Source organism: Penicillium brevicompactum (genome assembly GCF_028827555.1).
Source record: "Penicillium brevicompactum strain IBT 35665 chromosome Unknown utg000001l_segment0_segment0, whole genome shotgun sequence".
Lineage (NCBI taxonomy): Eukaryota > Fungi > Ascomycota > Eurotiomycetes > Eurotiales > Aspergillaceae > Penicillium > Penicillium brevicompactum.
Genome location: NW_026623203.1, coordinates 4656297 through 4671948, shown reverse-complemented (window position 1 = coordinate 4671948; position 15652 = coordinate 4656297). Strand labels below are relative to the sequence as shown.

Genomic DNA, 15652 nt, shown 5'->3' with positions numbered 1-15652 from the left:
GCTCACGCTAATAATCACAGCATGGTCACAGACGACCAAACAAAGCACCCAGGGCTCCCTCCGTCGCCCTCAAAATCGCATCAACATGAACACCTCCTTCAACGCCCCTGCGTGGTCCTTGATCTCCATGCAACAGCGCATGGAAAAGCTTCTTCGTCTCATGGTCTATTCTTTTGTCCGCGCCAGGAACAGAGACACTAATCTCAGGCCGCAACTGAGGCTCCCCAGACCATTCATCCAATACCAAAGTATTTGAGACCATGACCCGAGGACTGGAAGCAAAAGACTCATTCTTAAGAAACATAGAACTTCGATCAAGATGAGGAACCAGCCTTCGTAATTCCGACATGGTCACGGTCCCATCTTCACTCGCAGGTTCAGTCTCGCTGTCCTTGGTAGCCCTCGACCCGTATTTCTGGTCGATGTGTGCCCATAGTCGGGCACGCGCGAATGTGCTTTCCCAGTAACGATTGATACCCCAGCACAGAGTCACCACATCGAGTTTCAGGAGCGAGTTCTCTAGTCGGGAATCTATCCAGCGGCGAAGAGGCTCGGGGACTTTTCGCTTTTTGCTGTCACCGCCAGTGGGTACTGACAATGATTTCAAGCATTGAGTGTGTGGGTTTGCCTCGTAGACAACTGTCACGTTATAGAGATTTGATGGGAATGGGGCTGGTGGGGAGAATGTTAGAGTGTGTGTTTCTGATAACTCTCCCCTGTGTGATGATTGAGTTGTACGGGTCTTGAGTTTGAGCGGCGCAAAGACTGTGAGATACGGGAGTGTCTGGGCGTTTTCTTCCAACGCGAATGGGTTCGTTGGTAATGGTGATGCTTGTCGTTTTGGTTGGGGTATACTGGCGGAGAATGGAAGTAGAGTGGCGAGAAGAGAAGACATAGTTTTGGGGGCTTTCTGTGGTATTGGTTGAATCGTGCGATTGGCCTCTTCGGATGTAAGCAAAGACCTGGATTTTTGTCAGTTTTGTTCATCTGTCTTATGTCCACGCAACTCACAAAAATTGATCAAGGCTTCTGGAGTCGCTTTTGATATCTGTGTTGGTTTCGATTTTTTTTGGTCCAAAGCTCCAACTCCTCAACTTCTTTCTTCAGTCTTCGCAAGTCTGCAGCAGTCTTCTTGCGCGCAACTTGCTTCTCTCGGACTATCATTGAATATCCATTGGGGTATGAAGCTGACTCTGTATCTTCCTCCTCGGAGGGAGGAGAATAGAAATTCACTGCCTTTAATGGACTTTCATGCACTGGGTTGTGTAACCGTCGTTTTGATCGTTTCTCCAGTCGCATGCTCGGGCTGCTGCTCAATCCTCTTGGTCGATCTGGGGCTTTTTCTAAACCCAGCTGCGTGGGAGTAGGAGGTAAATCAGGCTCAGCCGAGTCTTCATCCATAAATCCAGGCTCTGGTCCGAAATCAATCTCCGCATCTCTTGTAGCACTGCCCAATTCCGATGCCAATTGACCCTCGGGGGTATCGGGTTCTGGATTCGTTGCTGGTGGAAGTGGAGAACCGAAAACAAGATCACCAGGCAAAATCCTCTTTGATATCCTGCGCGGAGGCTTCGAAAACGCCTGTATGCCACTTGCGCGCCTGCTTGGCGAACTCTCTGCGGCTTCAGACCCTCTCGGTCGAGTGAGCGGACTCGCAGAGGCATTGAGCGAGGGCCTCAGGGCTTTGCGATCGCGGAGCCCCAGGACTCGAGGATTCTGTTCTTTGTCGCCTTTGTTTGTGGGTTGTCGGCTGGGCGATCTGCTGAGCGCGCGCTCTAATGCATCTGGGTTCGTTCGCGCAAGACTGGCTCTAGTCGGTGACTGATATGAAGGCCGCCTTGGTATACGTGATCCATTCTTTGGGAGTTCAGGCACCACTGGGATGCCCGCGGTTCCGCTGATTTTCCGTCGTTTGGCGGGGGAATCCATTATCGCGGGTTGTTCAGTCTGATTTGGCGCGACGATGAAGATAAACAATCGATGTTTGCAGTGTTTGCACTATGACCTAATGTCCCCTCTGCACTTCCGAGGTCTTCCACTTTGTCAAACTCGCTCGCACTATGGAGTGTTTTGCGATGCGCACAGGGCGTTCGCTCAAGCGGCTGGGTCTTTGGTCTCGCTATGCTTCTCATATATCCTTTCCGTCGTTTATTTCCCACAGACAATATGTGCTGGTTCCGACCGCCCGGCGCATGAAAGCCCATCAGTCCGACCAACCCGATCCTTTGGACACACGAGCTTCCATCGAGGAGATCCCCGAACCTCCTCAGGCGCAACCGCTTACGGGATATTATTCCTTGATCCTGAAATCGCCCACACCATATACTGGTCGTGCAGTGACGTCGCGACCGACACCTCGGCCCGAAGCCACACCGAGCACGACCGTGGAGCCTCAGACGCCGCAAGAAAAGATGGCAATTGTCTTTGGTACTCGACTCGCCGGTCCAGGGCGGTCCTCACGCTACAATCCGGGGGAACAACCCATGTCTGCATGGAAAACCATCAACGGCGTACCAATTCCCCCGCAGCCCGAAGAACCAGACAACTGCTGCATGAGTGGCTGTGTGAATTGCGTCTGGGACGATTTCCGGGATGAGATGGAAGAATGGGGTTCCAGAATTTCAGCTGCAAAGGCTAAAGGTGGCGCTGAGAAAGGCACGGGGGACATGCGTGCAGCGCCTAGAAAAGAGGTCAGCGCGGCCAGTGGAAGTATGGACGATGACGGTGGAGGCAGTGAGACACTTTGGACCAAGCCGAGTCAAGATGAAGACTTATTTTCCAACATACCCGTTGGGATTCGAGAATTCATGAAGATCGAGAAAAAATTAAAGGTGAAGCACCAGAAGGAGGCCGCACCGTGAACTGTCGAAACATACATTTGTGTCTTGAGATTTATACCCTGTGCTATACAACATGGAGAAAGGTCGAGGAAACATGTCATTACTGCATTAGATATAGATGGTATTTAGATGGATTGTACATAGCCTAGCCTTGCAAATGATACCACGACACTTTCAAGTATCTTACTATCCCATCAAAATGCTGTGCTCAATTGCCAGCACCCACAATCAATGACAATCTATCCTGATGTGATTGGTATAGAATGGTCAATTGGCGCTAGGCATCAATTGGTTAGACAACTCTGCGGCGAGCGGCGCCAAGCCCGGACTTGGAGACGCGGGTCTCTATTTTTTTTTTTTTAATTCTTGACACAACCCAACTGTCTCCTCCTTTGCTCCAACCCCGACAGGAGACATTGCTGTGGAATTGATTTGTCATTCGGACCAAGCGACAAATCCGAATTTGCATATCAACAACTCATTTGAAACCCTCAAGCCCCGTCCGACCCCGAGACATCTCCATTGCTCCTAGCATGTTCGGAGATTCCGCTCCTGTCTATCCGTGAAAACCCTGGCTTCGCAATGGCTACCGGAACCAGCGCCTGCCTCTATCTACGGAAAATCAGTCAGCCTCATCTTCTCGCTCGAAATGAATCTCGCCTCGGCATCGTGGGCCTGGGATTGCGCCAGATGAGATTGCGACAATCCACCGGGCGAACGATACACACAACGCGCGGGGCTACTGTACCACTCCGACCTTCCCTCAGACCTAGACCAGCTGGTGCGAGGGTTATCACACGTCATAACACACACGATCACGGCGTCGATGGCGGCTTCGTGGGTAGTGGCCTCCTGATGGGGTTCGGTGATGAAGTATCAAGGAAAGCAGTTCTTGAAGCGAATATCGGTAGAGGTGATAATGAAGTGGATGATTCATTACCAGCCGAGAATGACGCGGTCAACCAGGAGAATGATTTTGACGATGTTTTCAATCGGCTCGTTAAGACTGACCTCGTCAGCGAAACAGTCAAGGTGGTTGATTTACGTCATAAACGCCACTTGCAGAACTACATTTGCACGGTTGACTTGAATGGTAAACGGAAGACCCTGAGGAGGACTTACCCGACATATTCACCCGTATGTGAAGCTGCAAGGCTTTATCCCCACCCCCGAAAAGTCCTCCAATCGTGGATATCTGATACGATCTCTTAGTCGGAAGCATTAGCCCAGGGGCGTAAATTTGTTGTTGGACGTCTCCAGAAAACTGGCCTTTGGGAGAAATTGGAAGGGCTCCTCTCCATGCTGGAATCTGGAGATGAGGGGTTCAGCCGATCTTTGAAACAGGTTAATGCATTTGCACAGAGCCAACTCCCATCAAGCGTTGTTTCCCTGAGGGTCCAAGATGATTTGATGTGTGTACTTGACGAGGAGGCTATGAATGACTTGGACCTGGCCAACACGCGGGCCCGAGACCTGATCGACCTCCGAAAGAAAAATTCGCGTGAACACTCAAACCTCATTCAACCCATCAGCCGCAAAGCTAGGAGACACAGGAACCAACAATTGGAAGCCAGCAAATTTAGAGCCAACACCAGCAACGACCCCTCATACCGTGCCCTTCGCCATAAGGTGAGGCAATTACCCGTGCGACAACGCGGGAAAGAAGTGGTGAATCTCATCAACAGCAATGCTTTTAGTCTCTGTGTGGCAGAGACAGGATCTGGAAAGTCAACGCAGGTCCCGCAGCTCCTCCTAGAAGACGCCATTTCCAGATCAGAGGGCGCTTATTGCAAGATTCTGTGTGTTCAGCCGAGGCGGGTGGCTGCGAGAGGATTGAGTCTCCGAGTTGCCCACGAAAGACATGAATACATCGGTAACTCTGTTGGTTACAGCGTACGGTTTGACAGCAAGCCCCCAAAAAACAGTGGGTCCATTCAGTTTTGTACCACGGGAATCTTGATGAATATGCTAAAGGATGGCCCTGAGACCTTTGCCTCGTTCTCCCATATTGTGCTCGACGAGGTTCATACCCGTGACGTTCAGCTTGATCTGGCCGTGATGGTCCTGAGACGCATGATTGAGCAACGCATGAGTCGTGGGGAGTCTGTTCCCAAGGTTGTTTTGATGAGTGCAACTGTCGATGTCGAACTTTTTGCTTCCTACTTCACTATCAAAGCACCGGACGGGACGGCATTACCTGTTCCTCACATTGAAATTCCTGGGCGCAGCTTTGAAATAAAGAAGCATTATCTCGAAGAAGTGGTCCATGGTGTATCTCATACCTTGCGGCCAGAAATCCTTACAATTCTTCTTCAAGAACATGGACCGACTGCCAATTTTTTGAACAATCACTTCAAAGCGCTGGATCAGCCCGAGGAAAGTGGTGTCTTCTTTCCCAGCGAATCCCCCAGCGAGCTGGAAGAAAGCAATGTAGCTACTGGTTTGATCACTGCACACATCTTGTCCATTCTGTCTCAAGACAAGGAGGGGTCAATTCTTGCATTTGCTCCCGGTATGAAACATTTGGAAGAAATATCCTCGCAATTGCAAGCCGTGGGTCCTCGGTTAGGTTTGAATTTCGATGACACAGATCGATTCAAGATCATCATATTACATTCACAGCTCCATCAGGTGCAAAACGAACTTTTGGCTCCAGTGCCTGAAGGATGCCAAAGGATCATCATTTCAACCGACATAGCCGAGTCATCTCTCACTATCCCCGACGTCAGGCATGTCATTGATTCAGGGAAGAACAACCGCGCGGACTATGACTCTGGGGAACAAGTTCACGAAATTGCGCCTCGTTGGATCAGCAAGGCCTCTGCACTACAGCGTGCAGGGCGAGCGGGCAGAACCCAGAACGGGAATTATTATTTCCTGGGATCTTCAAAGCGTTTCCATGCCCTGAATCAGACGAACAGTTCGGAGCTGACGCGCTCTACGCTCGAACTTCTCTGCCTTAATCTAAGGAGAATCATGCCTGATCCATCGGTCTCCCTTTCTGAACTTTTTGCACAAACCCTCGAGCCACCCGAGGCGGGCAAAGTCAGGCTTGCAGTGGAACAGTTGCAGAACCTGCGAGCATTGGACGATAAAGAAGAGCTTACTAGTCTTGGTCGTATTCTCGAACAACTAGCCATGGACCCCGCCTCTGGAAAGATGGTCCTTCTCGGTCTTATATTTAGATGCCTGGATCCTATGCTGGTTCTTGCAAGTCTCGGTTCCGAATCCCTTTTCCACCAACAATTCGACGCAAATCAGCGAGCTCGGGCAAACGCAACTCGCGTGAGACTCCAAGGAAAAAACCAAGCAAGAAGTGATCATATATTGAATATCCTTGCCTACAATGATATCAGAACCACTTACCAAGAAAACGAGCAACGGCTCCTTGAAGAGAGGGATTCTTCTCCGGTTGGGGCAGATCGCATGACCAGGGCAGAGGTGGATGAGGAAGCCGCCCAGTTGACTGCTGAATATGCCCATGCAGATATGCTCAAGTGGGGAAAAGCACGAGCTGCCTATATGAACGCCGTGTCAATAATGCGCATGTTGAACGAAGCACGCCTTAGTGCATTTCGCAAACCCCGCATGTTCGGTGAATTTGGCTACCCAGACCAGAACCGCAACTCCGACAACCAGAGTCTCATCAAAGCGCTATTAGTGCACTGCCTTTCGCCAAATCTGGCCGTGAAGTATGTTGGCACTAACAATCTCGAAATCAACCCCGGTGTTCGCCTCGCACAGTCCATCAAGTCAACCGAGAATCAGACAACGCTCTTTGCGTACACCCGCAAGGTGGCAAGGAAGTCCTTTGTGGAAATACAAGAAGTGACTGAGGTCAGTCCCTTGTCTGCTTGCCTCTTAGCTCAAAAGTTGGAACCCAAGGACGGAAACATTCTCGTGGACTCATGGCTGGAGTTTGCGCTCAAAGGCGAAAGTGCAGACCAGGAGGATATTGTTGAAAGCTTGATTCTATTCCACGAAAAGCTAAACGCAGTATGTATCTTACCTTTCTCTCAGCTTGGACATGCACTCACATCCAACAGACCCTTCAAACCGCATTCGAAGTCCTTGGCTATGATCCCGTCAGTCACACTAAACTAGGCAGCCAGTGGAATCGCAGGCGTCAAAAACTTTTCACCGAACTTGAGACTGCAGTGGAAGCCATCGTCAGCCTGGAAACCCCACAAGAGCGTACCGTCGCACCACAGCACTGGACTGATTCAACTTGAAGCGCAGAGCGCCCCGGCGGCCCTTCTGTACAACATTTATACCACATCTTGTATTCATAATAGCGAGAACTCCTCGCCATCCTTGTACAGTATCTTTTTGTTTGGCGTTGTTTGGATTTCTCCATCATGCCTTCTTCCATCATGCATTCTATAGACATCCCACACGAGGTTCATCGTGAACCTTATAGTCTGATTTTCCCATTCAGAAGAATCAGCCTCGCCTAGACCAGTGTTTGCCGTTGAGCGTAGCTTGAGGATTTGGGAATTGACACCGCAGACCGTTTGAGTATGAAGCACTGGCTCAAGAGATCTCCACAAATCATTACGTAGACGTTGGCTAGTCTCCTCCGCATCTGCAACTAGCATGCAGGATTACACGGTTTTGCAACCACTCGGGTGATGTTATGTGCCGAATTTCCCGCGCGGATCATAATTCTATCATAAAAGCTCATTTTTCCTGCATAACCAGGCCATTTCTGCATAACCCCTTGGGAAGACCCCCGCGTAAAGTCCCCTTGTAACACTAGCATTTCTTCTAGGGTTGCTCTTATGCAGACTAGGCGTCCATGGGTGTTCAATTATTCGTTCTCAGTTCAGAATGTGCGCGTCGATGGTTGTCATCTCTGGTCTTGGTACACCGTACGGAGTATTCAGTCTCAAAAGGAGTCCTAAATATCTTTACCATGCATTTTGAAACACAGATTGCCAGGATTGGTCCCGCCGTGACACAAGTCTATTGCAAGGGTCGGGCCTTGTCGATCACCTATCATACCATGAAGCGTGTGGGGACGGTGACTATGCATTTTCGTAATGAACAAATATCGAAGCATTACTATCCGTGTCACCCTTATACGTTCCGGGGCAGAAATGATATAAACATGTCGCATTCAACGGGCAAGAAGCACCCCACAGTCTTCGCTGGATACGTCAAATCATGACAGTTATTCCTGTTCTTCATACGCCGCCGAGCGTGAAATCTTTCCCGGATGTCCTCCTTGCTTTGTTGGGGATGAGCATTGCTCTAGTGAGTATGACGGAGTGTTTCCAAGACCTGAGCCTAAACTGACCTTGGAAATGTATCAATCACTAGATCCCTATCTACTATGTAGGCCTCATCGTTTATAACATTTACTTCCATCCGCTGTCGCACTATCCGGGTCCAAAGTCTATGGCAGCAACACGGATACCTTATATGCGGATGGTTCTCAAGGGGCAGTGTCCACAGCAGACCCTTGCTCTGCATCAGCAGTACGGAAACGTAGTTCGTATCGCACCAAACGAACTTTCCTTTGCAGATGGTGATGCCTGGAAACCAATCTATGGTACTCGTGTCGGCCATGGTCAGAAGCGAAAGGATACTCGCTTCTATCCCCCAACCGCTGGAGGTGCTCCTAGTATCATTCAATCCAACGATGCAGACCATTCACGCTTCCGCCGATTGTTGTCGCATGCTTTCTCCGATAGCTCACTGCGGGGCCAAGAGCCTATCATCAAGACCTATGTCGATCTCTTGATGCAACGTTTGCAAGAGCGGATCGCAACTGGGAACAACGTCTTCGACTTGATGACCTGGTACAACTTCACGACGTTCGATATAATCGGTGACCTGGCCTTCGGGGAGTCATTTGACTGTCTCAAGAACGTGCAATATCATCAGTGGATATCTATCCTTTTCAGCTCTATCAGGTACGGTGCCTATTCAAATGTTGCTCGTCGACTTCCAGGGTCCAGCTACATCCTTCCCCTCATTACACCCAAGAAAATTATTGCCCAGAGAGACATGCACGTGGCCTTGACCTCTGAGAAGATCAATGGCCGATTGGCAAAGTCAAATGAGAGACCCGATTTCTTTGGGAACATCTTGAAGCACCAGAATACCGAAAAGGGATTCACTGTCCCGGAGATGATCTCCAACGGAAGCACATTGATCATTGCAGGTTCCGAAACCACGGCGACTCTGCTTTCTGGCGTGACTTATCTTCTCCTGAGGAACCCACGTGTACTCGCCAAACTGCAAGATGAAATTAGGTCGGCTTTCACGACGGAGGGACAGATTACCTTGGAATCTTGCAATAAGCTAGAATACTGCCTCGCAGTACTCACCGAGACATTTCGAATGTATCCTCCCGTCCCAGTAGGCTTGCCGCGGATCGTCGATGCCCAGGGTGACATGATATCTGGGAATTGGGTACCAGGAGGTGTAAGTACAGGCAATGTTTCAATATGGCATGGCCACAGCACAGCACTGACACTTCAATTAAGACGGCCGTCTCAGTCTCCCAGTTTTCAGCCAATCGCTTGTCTACCAACTTCACGGACGCCGAAAGCTTCATCCCCGAGCGTCATCTGGACGATCCGCGATTTGTGAATGATAGCAAAAACGCAATGCAGCCGTTCAGCTTCGGTCCCAGGAATTGTATTGGACGAAAGTAAGTGATACAATGACTCGTGGAAACTTCGCCTAGGACCTCGGGAGTATATCACAGAGGAGCATGCTAATTCGGAACAGCTTGGCGTATGTCGAAATGCGCTTGATTCTTGCCCGTATGGTCTTCAACTTCGATATGGAACTCGATCAGCCTGGAACCGACTGGATGGATCAGAATTGTTTTACGCTGTGGGAAAAGCCGGGTCTGATGGTCAAATTGCACCCGCGTCAGACGGTGGCCACTTGATATTACAACAGAAGTTGGATATATATTTGATCTACCTAAACCGAATGGAAGCTTGCGAATGTCGGAATTTAAGGATTCTCGCTCTTAGGTAGGGTTATCCAAAGAACTATATTTACTTAGCGCCCGATCCTCGTTTTAGATATAAAGATGGCCTTTTGTATGATTAAAAAGAAGCAGAGACAAACTCGCCAGATGTATGGAGCTAAAAAGAAGCATCCCAATGAAGTTAAAAAGGGCTCCATAGCGGGTACAAAAAAAACAAAAACAAAAAAGAAATGCTCACACTCGGAGTCGAACCGAGGATCTCATCATTACTAGTGATGCGCTTTACCACTAAGCCATGCGAGCTACTTGTTGGAGAACGTCAACTTCTTTGCATTTATAACCCTCAACACTTCCACATCACGAAATTAACAGTCACCCACTACAGTCCAGACCGCCCCATCACCGCCCCAAAACATCGGCACTAAAAAAAAGAAGAGCACGCCGATAACATCGAACAACACCACAAAACCCCCACGAAGCCTCGATGTCGCTCTCAAAAAGCGAATCAGACGTGATTCTCAACCGAGCCAATGTCGCTCTATCCCGAAGTCAACGCCTCGTAGCCTCATGGCTCCCCGAAAAACCCTCCGACGAACCAACAAAAACCGACGAAGAGCTCCAAAAGGAAGAAGATGAGATCTTCACCGCAGTCCCAGAGACGTACGCACTCAACCACCTCCCTCAAATCCCAAAGCTTTCCACTAACGCAAAAGCAGACTCGGCGTCGGTGCCCCCCTCCCTCAAAAAGCCGCCGACGGAAGCTGGAACCGCAGCGATCTAGACTCGAACGACAAGCTGCGCAAACAACTTCTGGGCAAGAACTATGATCGCGTTATGAAGGCTGCTGCGGAGGAGAAAGCTGCTGCTAAGGCTGCGAGCGCGAAGCCTGTTGTTGAATCTACTGAGGAGAAAGAGGAGGAGTATGATGAAGAAGATGGGCGTGCGGCGATGTTGTCTAAGCCGAAGAAGAGGAAGGGTGCGCCTGGTGTGCATCCTGCGGTGTTAGCTGCTGAAGCGGAGGCGGAAGCTGCTGGGGCTGGGGATGCGAAGGGCCCGCGGAAAGGGAGGAAGAAGGCTACGAGTTATTTGGATGAACTTCTGGCTGAGAGGTCGAAGAAGAGGAAGAAGAGGTGAATGCGGGTGGAGGAATGGTATTCTTAATGAAGCGCATGGATATGGACATGCGTACAGAACACGACCCCGGCTGAGCGCTGGACTCTCGTCGGGCAGGTCCTGCTTTGGCTGCGCCGGGGTGCTGAGATATTGCGCCGGTGAAGGGTCGGCTTGAGGCCTTGTCACTACCGGCTCTTGAGGTCTGCGAGGACTCGGCGGTTCCGTCTTAGTGCGGATACGTGCAGGGCTGGGCGCGAGCATGATATATGGAGATTATGATTTGCGAAGCATAAAGTACAATTCAATTCCAGTCTCTTGCTCTAAGTGCCACAAGAACCAATCATATTTTGTTTTACGACGCTCCGCCCAGCCTTAGGGTATATATGATATGGTTGAAAGAAGTGTGGGTGCGGAGCCTTGCCAGATCAAGCGATGAGATGGACAGGCTGGTGCCAAAATTAGATATCCAAAGTGAGAGAGAGGAGAAGACATCTACAAGCACAATTAGGAAGGGGTGGCAAGTGAGAGGCATTCCTGGATCGGAATGGCTCTTTGCTCTGCTGGATGGTACATATGCAAGTCGAACGGGAAATGAAGGGGAGAGGGTAGTTTCCGGGCTTGTTCCGGGCTTGTTCAAGATGCATAGATTTGATGTAGGCGGGTAAGTGCGCCTTTGGTATGAGGTAAATGCTGGAGGTATCGTTGGGGACTTTTGTTTTTTTATTCAAGCCGTTTGCGCTTGCGGTCGTCTGCCATGGCCTGCTGGTCCTCGTCGGGTCTTTCAGCAGTGTCGGCAGGGTTCAGCAATGAATGAACATTGCTTGCCATACTGGAGCGGCGGGTGGCAGGCAATGATGAGCCATGTGGGAATCGGGATCCCCCAATCGCCCAGCCGTTATCAACACCTAGCATGGAAGGTGAGGGCTCGGCGATTGGGGGTGTGGCATGGCGAGACTGTTCTTGGAGGCGACGAGGAGCCCCCATTTCGTATTGGGCGAGGACATCGCGGACTTGTTGGTCACTTGAGACCGGTGTCTGCTGTCCTGGGGATGGAGGCCAAGGTCCGGTGGGAAGGTTACCGGGAGGGTAGGGCGATCCGGCCGAGGGCGACCACCCGTGCTGCCGTATGTCGGCAGAGGTGTGACGCCGAGCTAGGCCGGGCCCTGGGGAAGTTGAGACTGATAGAGGGTGAGGTGTGGGTTGTTGGGGAGGAGGTGCCGCTGCGGGGGGTTGCGGTCGAGCGTATGTAGTAGAATTGGCGCCGCCGATTGAGCCATAGCGACGAGGAGAAACTGATAGGTGAGGAGGAACTGGTGGTCGGATCATGTTGTTAGGTCTAGGTGTGGGGTCCATCATGGACTGGCGGCGAGGATCATCCTGGGGCATTTGGCGTGGGGACAACGGTGGACCGGTTTCAGCGACATTGGCGAAAAATGGTTGTCGGGAGGGCATAAGTGCCTCGTGGGGGGTTTCGAGAGCGCGGGCAGTTTCAATGTGCTTTTCGACTTCTCTTTGCATGCTCGAAACTGGAGGCTGTTAGTGCGTGATCCCGTACATGTACAAAATCCACTTACCATCGCGATAAAGAGGGCTTTCCCTGTCAGGCACCACGGCCTGAAGGAATCGGGAGATGGAGTGTGTCCACTTGATATCATATTAGCACCGCGCTGCACAACAAGGTTGTTCAAGGACATACTTGGTAGCATTTTGTCAGACTCTCTGCCATAGCCTGACACCTTGAGCTCAGGGTCATGTTGCCATCCTCCGCTCGGGACAACCGTGCATGCATATCAAAGAGAGTGTGTTCGAGATTCATGAATCTAGCTTCGGTCGCATCGGGCACGGGTTCGGCAGGTGTACCGGGATGCGAAACAGCAGCCTTGTGTCCGGGGAACGAGTCGCGGTGAATCAGAGCATGTCGGGAAGCTCGGCGCTTAATCTCCCGCAGACCAGCTAGGTCGCCTCGTTTGAAATTGCCATTTCCGTGCTTGAACTCCCACAGTGCAGAGTCCGGGGACCCGGTGTGAAATACGTCGCTCACTAACCAGTGATCGTCAGAAGCTGCTCAACCAGGGGATTTCGCACATGAGCAACCCACCTTTGTGAAATCCATACATATTCAGTTGCCGGACGAAGGAGGAGATATTGGTGTGCTTGAAGTACGAGCTGCGAGGGTCAGCGGAAGCTTCCTGGAGGAAGCGAACGGGGGACTCACGCTAGAACTTTGGAGAATTCAGACGTCGGCGACATGACGAAGCTATCGTTGGTGCCGGACCACGAGATGAGATGCTGGATGCTGGGGTCCTCTAGCATACTGGAGACCAACGGGTAAGCTCACGGCCGGGGCGAGACGCGCATAGCGGGAACCTACTTGTAGAGCTTGTGAATGAAAGCCGTCTGAACGACTTTGGGCTGCTGGGCGGCGGCAGCAGCTCCGATGGCCGGGTTAGGGACGTTCAACGAATTGGAGTCGGCACCATTGATTCCACTCATCCGATCGCCGTCTTGCGCGGGCGGAGGGGTGACATCCATCCTCGAATGGGCGGAAGAAGAGAGCACGGGGATATTGCGAGTTCGACCGGGGGCATCGGGAACCCCAAAGGAGATTCTAGAGTCGAGGCGACTCATGGTTGGTGATGGAGAGTGGATGCGACGGGATCGTGAGGGGTGCCAATTCGGACGCGAACCGTTTTACGCTCGTGCCGAAAGAACGTGGGAGAGTCGGACCTCACCCCAATGTGGTCATGGCGATATGAAAGGTGGAATATAGCAGTATCGCAATTATCGTATATAGTAAATATAGTGAGACTAGCAGATATTAGCAAGTCAGGGATTAGGAGGAGGGAAAAAGGGGCAGATTAGTGATTTGGTGGTTTTACTCTTTTCTCATTGGCTGGCTCTCTTCATACAGGACGTCGCAGTACGGAGTATTTGGCTAATACTTTAATTTGTGTTATGATTATATTTATATCTCTATATAACCTTGGAAGAACCGTGGAAATAATGCAATAACCTTGGAATAGCTGAATATTACCTGTGTTAAGCAAAGTTAAGAACTATCAAGTAATAGCTCCCCAAAACTCCAGACACGGACACCATAATCTGTATTCAAGAGGATATAGGAATCATCTCCTTGAACCTCGCAAATGTACCGTCTGTCTTTTCCAACCATATTTGCAGGACGAGTTGTGAGGTCGTACGCAGTAATCCCCGATGGCATGTCAGATATCATCAAACCCGAGGCAATAAAGATCTCGAGACAGTCCCTGAATCGCCTCCGAATGAGATACATCAGGCCGTGAGATATATGAATTGACGGTAGTTCATGAGGAATTCTTGGGACGAAGTGCATAGTGATTCCAGCACTATGACCCAGAGAGAAATGGATCACCAGCCCATTGAATCGCAGGTAGCTAGATCTTTGCCCAGAAAAGACTTTGGATCCACTTGCCACAATAGAACCAGTATGCAACTGATCTCCATGACTTTCTATCCAGGGCGACAAGAGAGATAGGAGGCCCTGTGTTTGCGACACAGGGCATTCGGCCATAGTAGACTCACCCTGGTTGACCCTGACCTGCAACTGATATTCTCCCCGTTCTTCTTGCGAGATATCGAAGGAAGTGATATTCTGGCCATCTTTTCGTTCAATGGTGAGAATGGTGAATGTAGAGCAATGACTTTCGGAAGACTTGGCTGGATTCAACGCCAGAATCTTAGCCCCAACGTCGATAGTTCGAGCACGACCAGAGGTAAAACAAAAGAAAACCACTGTGCTGGTGGATTCATATTCGAAGACAATATTACACGCATTCGAAAAATGGTGGCTGTAATTTGTCGAAGGCAGACGGAACGAATGGCATTGTTCTCCATACCGGTAGTTCCAAACATAGCAGTACCTGGCGTGGCGTCAGTGTGTACTTAGAAGTCAAGATCTGGGGAACTCACCCGTTAGATGTGACAGCCGAGACCAATAAATCTGTCAGTTGAATGTCATACAGCTCCACACGGTTGTCCGTTGTGAAATATTTGACTACACCAGTCTGTATTTCCACACATGCCACTTGCTGGTTGCGATCTGTGAGATCCTCCGGAAAGAAGGCGAGCCACCCGGAACAATACTTGCTCTCACTGAATTGGAAGGGCGTGGATATTGGAAATCTTCTCTCTGCCAGAGGATTGCCAGTTTCGAGCCGCCATCGTGTCTGGATGATGTCCTCGAGGTCCTGAACTGGCATCGTCCTTTGAAGTGGTCGGATCCTTGCATGGATAAACGAAGAAAGCACATATCTCTGTGAGAGGATGGTATTCCAACGTCTTGAGACCTGACTATCATCAGCTTGATTCGGACGTGCATCGCCGGAACCTTACACGTCGAAGAATAAACAGGTCTGTCGGGTCAAGATGCTGCGCCACACGGCCTGCAAGCTCCAACGGCAGACAGCCTAGGATATCATGTTGAAATGTCCACTTTTCAGCGTGCGATTTGACATCTCGAATTTCATATGAGTTCAGCAAGTCCCAGATGCCTTGGTATCTGCTCTCAGTTGGCATCTTTCCCAAGGTGCAGGTCGTATTTGACTTACGCAGCTTGGCGGCTCTGAGGATTCCTTAAAGTTGCAAATCCTCTGATAACGGATCGGACTGCATCCGAGTCCATATTCAAATAGAGGTCGTGACATCAAAGTTCAGGGCCAGGTGAATGGTTGAGGATAATACGAAGTAAGGGAAGTTGCACATACGCATC

General features: G+C 50.4%; 7 protein-coding genes across 7 annotated transcripts; 4 read left to right on the top strand and 3 right to left on the bottom strand.

The window, feature by feature from the left end:
- Positions 1-25: 25 nt before the first annotated feature.
- N7506_001557 (uncharacterized protein) lies at positions 26-1929 on the bottom strand (the record flags this gene model as incomplete). Its single annotated transcript, XM_056950853.1, has 2 exons — positions 26-962; positions 1088-1929. The coding sequence occupies 2 exons, from the start codon at positions 1927-1929 to the stop codon at positions 26-28; spliced, it is 1779 nt and encodes a 592-aa protein (XP_056816768.1).
- Positions 1930-2060: 131 nt separating this feature from the next.
- N7506_001556 (oxidoreductase-like domain-containing protein) lies at positions 2061-2861 on the top strand (the record flags this gene model as incomplete). The annotated part of the gene is made up of 1 exon (XM_056950852.1): positions 2061-2861. One exon carries the CDS (start codon positions 2061-2063, stop codon positions 2859-2861), a length of 801 nt encoding a protein of 266 aa, XP_056816767.1.
- Positions 2862-3422: 561 nt separating this feature from the next.
- N7506_001555 (uncharacterized protein) lies at positions 3423-7072 on the top strand (the record flags this gene model as incomplete). The annotated part of the gene is made up of 3 exons (XM_056950851.1): positions 3423-3977; positions 4053-6836; positions 6887-7072. 3 exons carry the CDS (start codon positions 3423-3425, stop codon positions 7070-7072), a joined length of 3525 nt encoding a protein of 1174 aa, XP_056816766.1.
- A 934-nt stretch (positions 7073-8006) lies between these two features.
- N7506_001554 (cytochrome P450) lies at positions 8007-9747 on the top strand (the record flags this gene model as incomplete). Its single annotated transcript, XM_056950850.1, has 4 exons — positions 8007-8096; positions 8163-9272; positions 9335-9501; positions 9582-9747. The coding sequence occupies 4 exons, from the start codon at positions 8007-8009 to the stop codon at positions 9745-9747; spliced, it is 1533 nt and encodes a 510-aa protein (XP_056816765.1).
- Positions 9748-10276: 529 nt separating this feature from the next.
- Positions 10277-10926, top strand: N7506_001553 (DUF3245 domain-containing protein; the record flags this gene model as incomplete). The annotated part of the gene is made up of 2 exons (XM_056950849.1): positions 10277-10452; positions 10509-10926. The coding sequence occupies 2 exons, from the start codon at positions 10277-10279 to the stop codon at positions 10924-10926; spliced, it is 594 nt and encodes a 197-aa protein (XP_056816764.1).
- A 699-nt stretch (positions 10927-11625) lies between these two features.
- N7506_001552 (heat shock factor family protein) lies at positions 11626-13533 on the bottom strand (the record flags this gene model as incomplete). The annotated part of the gene is made up of 6 exons (XM_056950848.1): positions 11626-12431; positions 12480-12549; positions 12602-12945; positions 13004-13071; positions 13121-13219; positions 13277-13533. 6 exons carry the CDS (start codon positions 13531-13533, stop codon positions 11626-11628), a joined length of 1644 nt encoding a protein of 547 aa, XP_056816763.1.
- A 421-nt stretch (positions 13534-13954) lies between these two features.
- On the bottom strand, positions 13955-15459 carry N7506_001551 (F-box protein; the record flags this gene model as incomplete). The annotated part of the gene is made up of 4 exons (XM_056950847.1): positions 13955-14732; positions 14781-14804; positions 14854-15230; positions 15277-15459. 4 exons carry the CDS (start codon positions 15457-15459, stop codon positions 13955-13957), a joined length of 1362 nt encoding a protein of 453 aa, XP_056816762.1.
- Between the last annotated feature and the right edge of the window lie 193 nt (positions 15460-15652).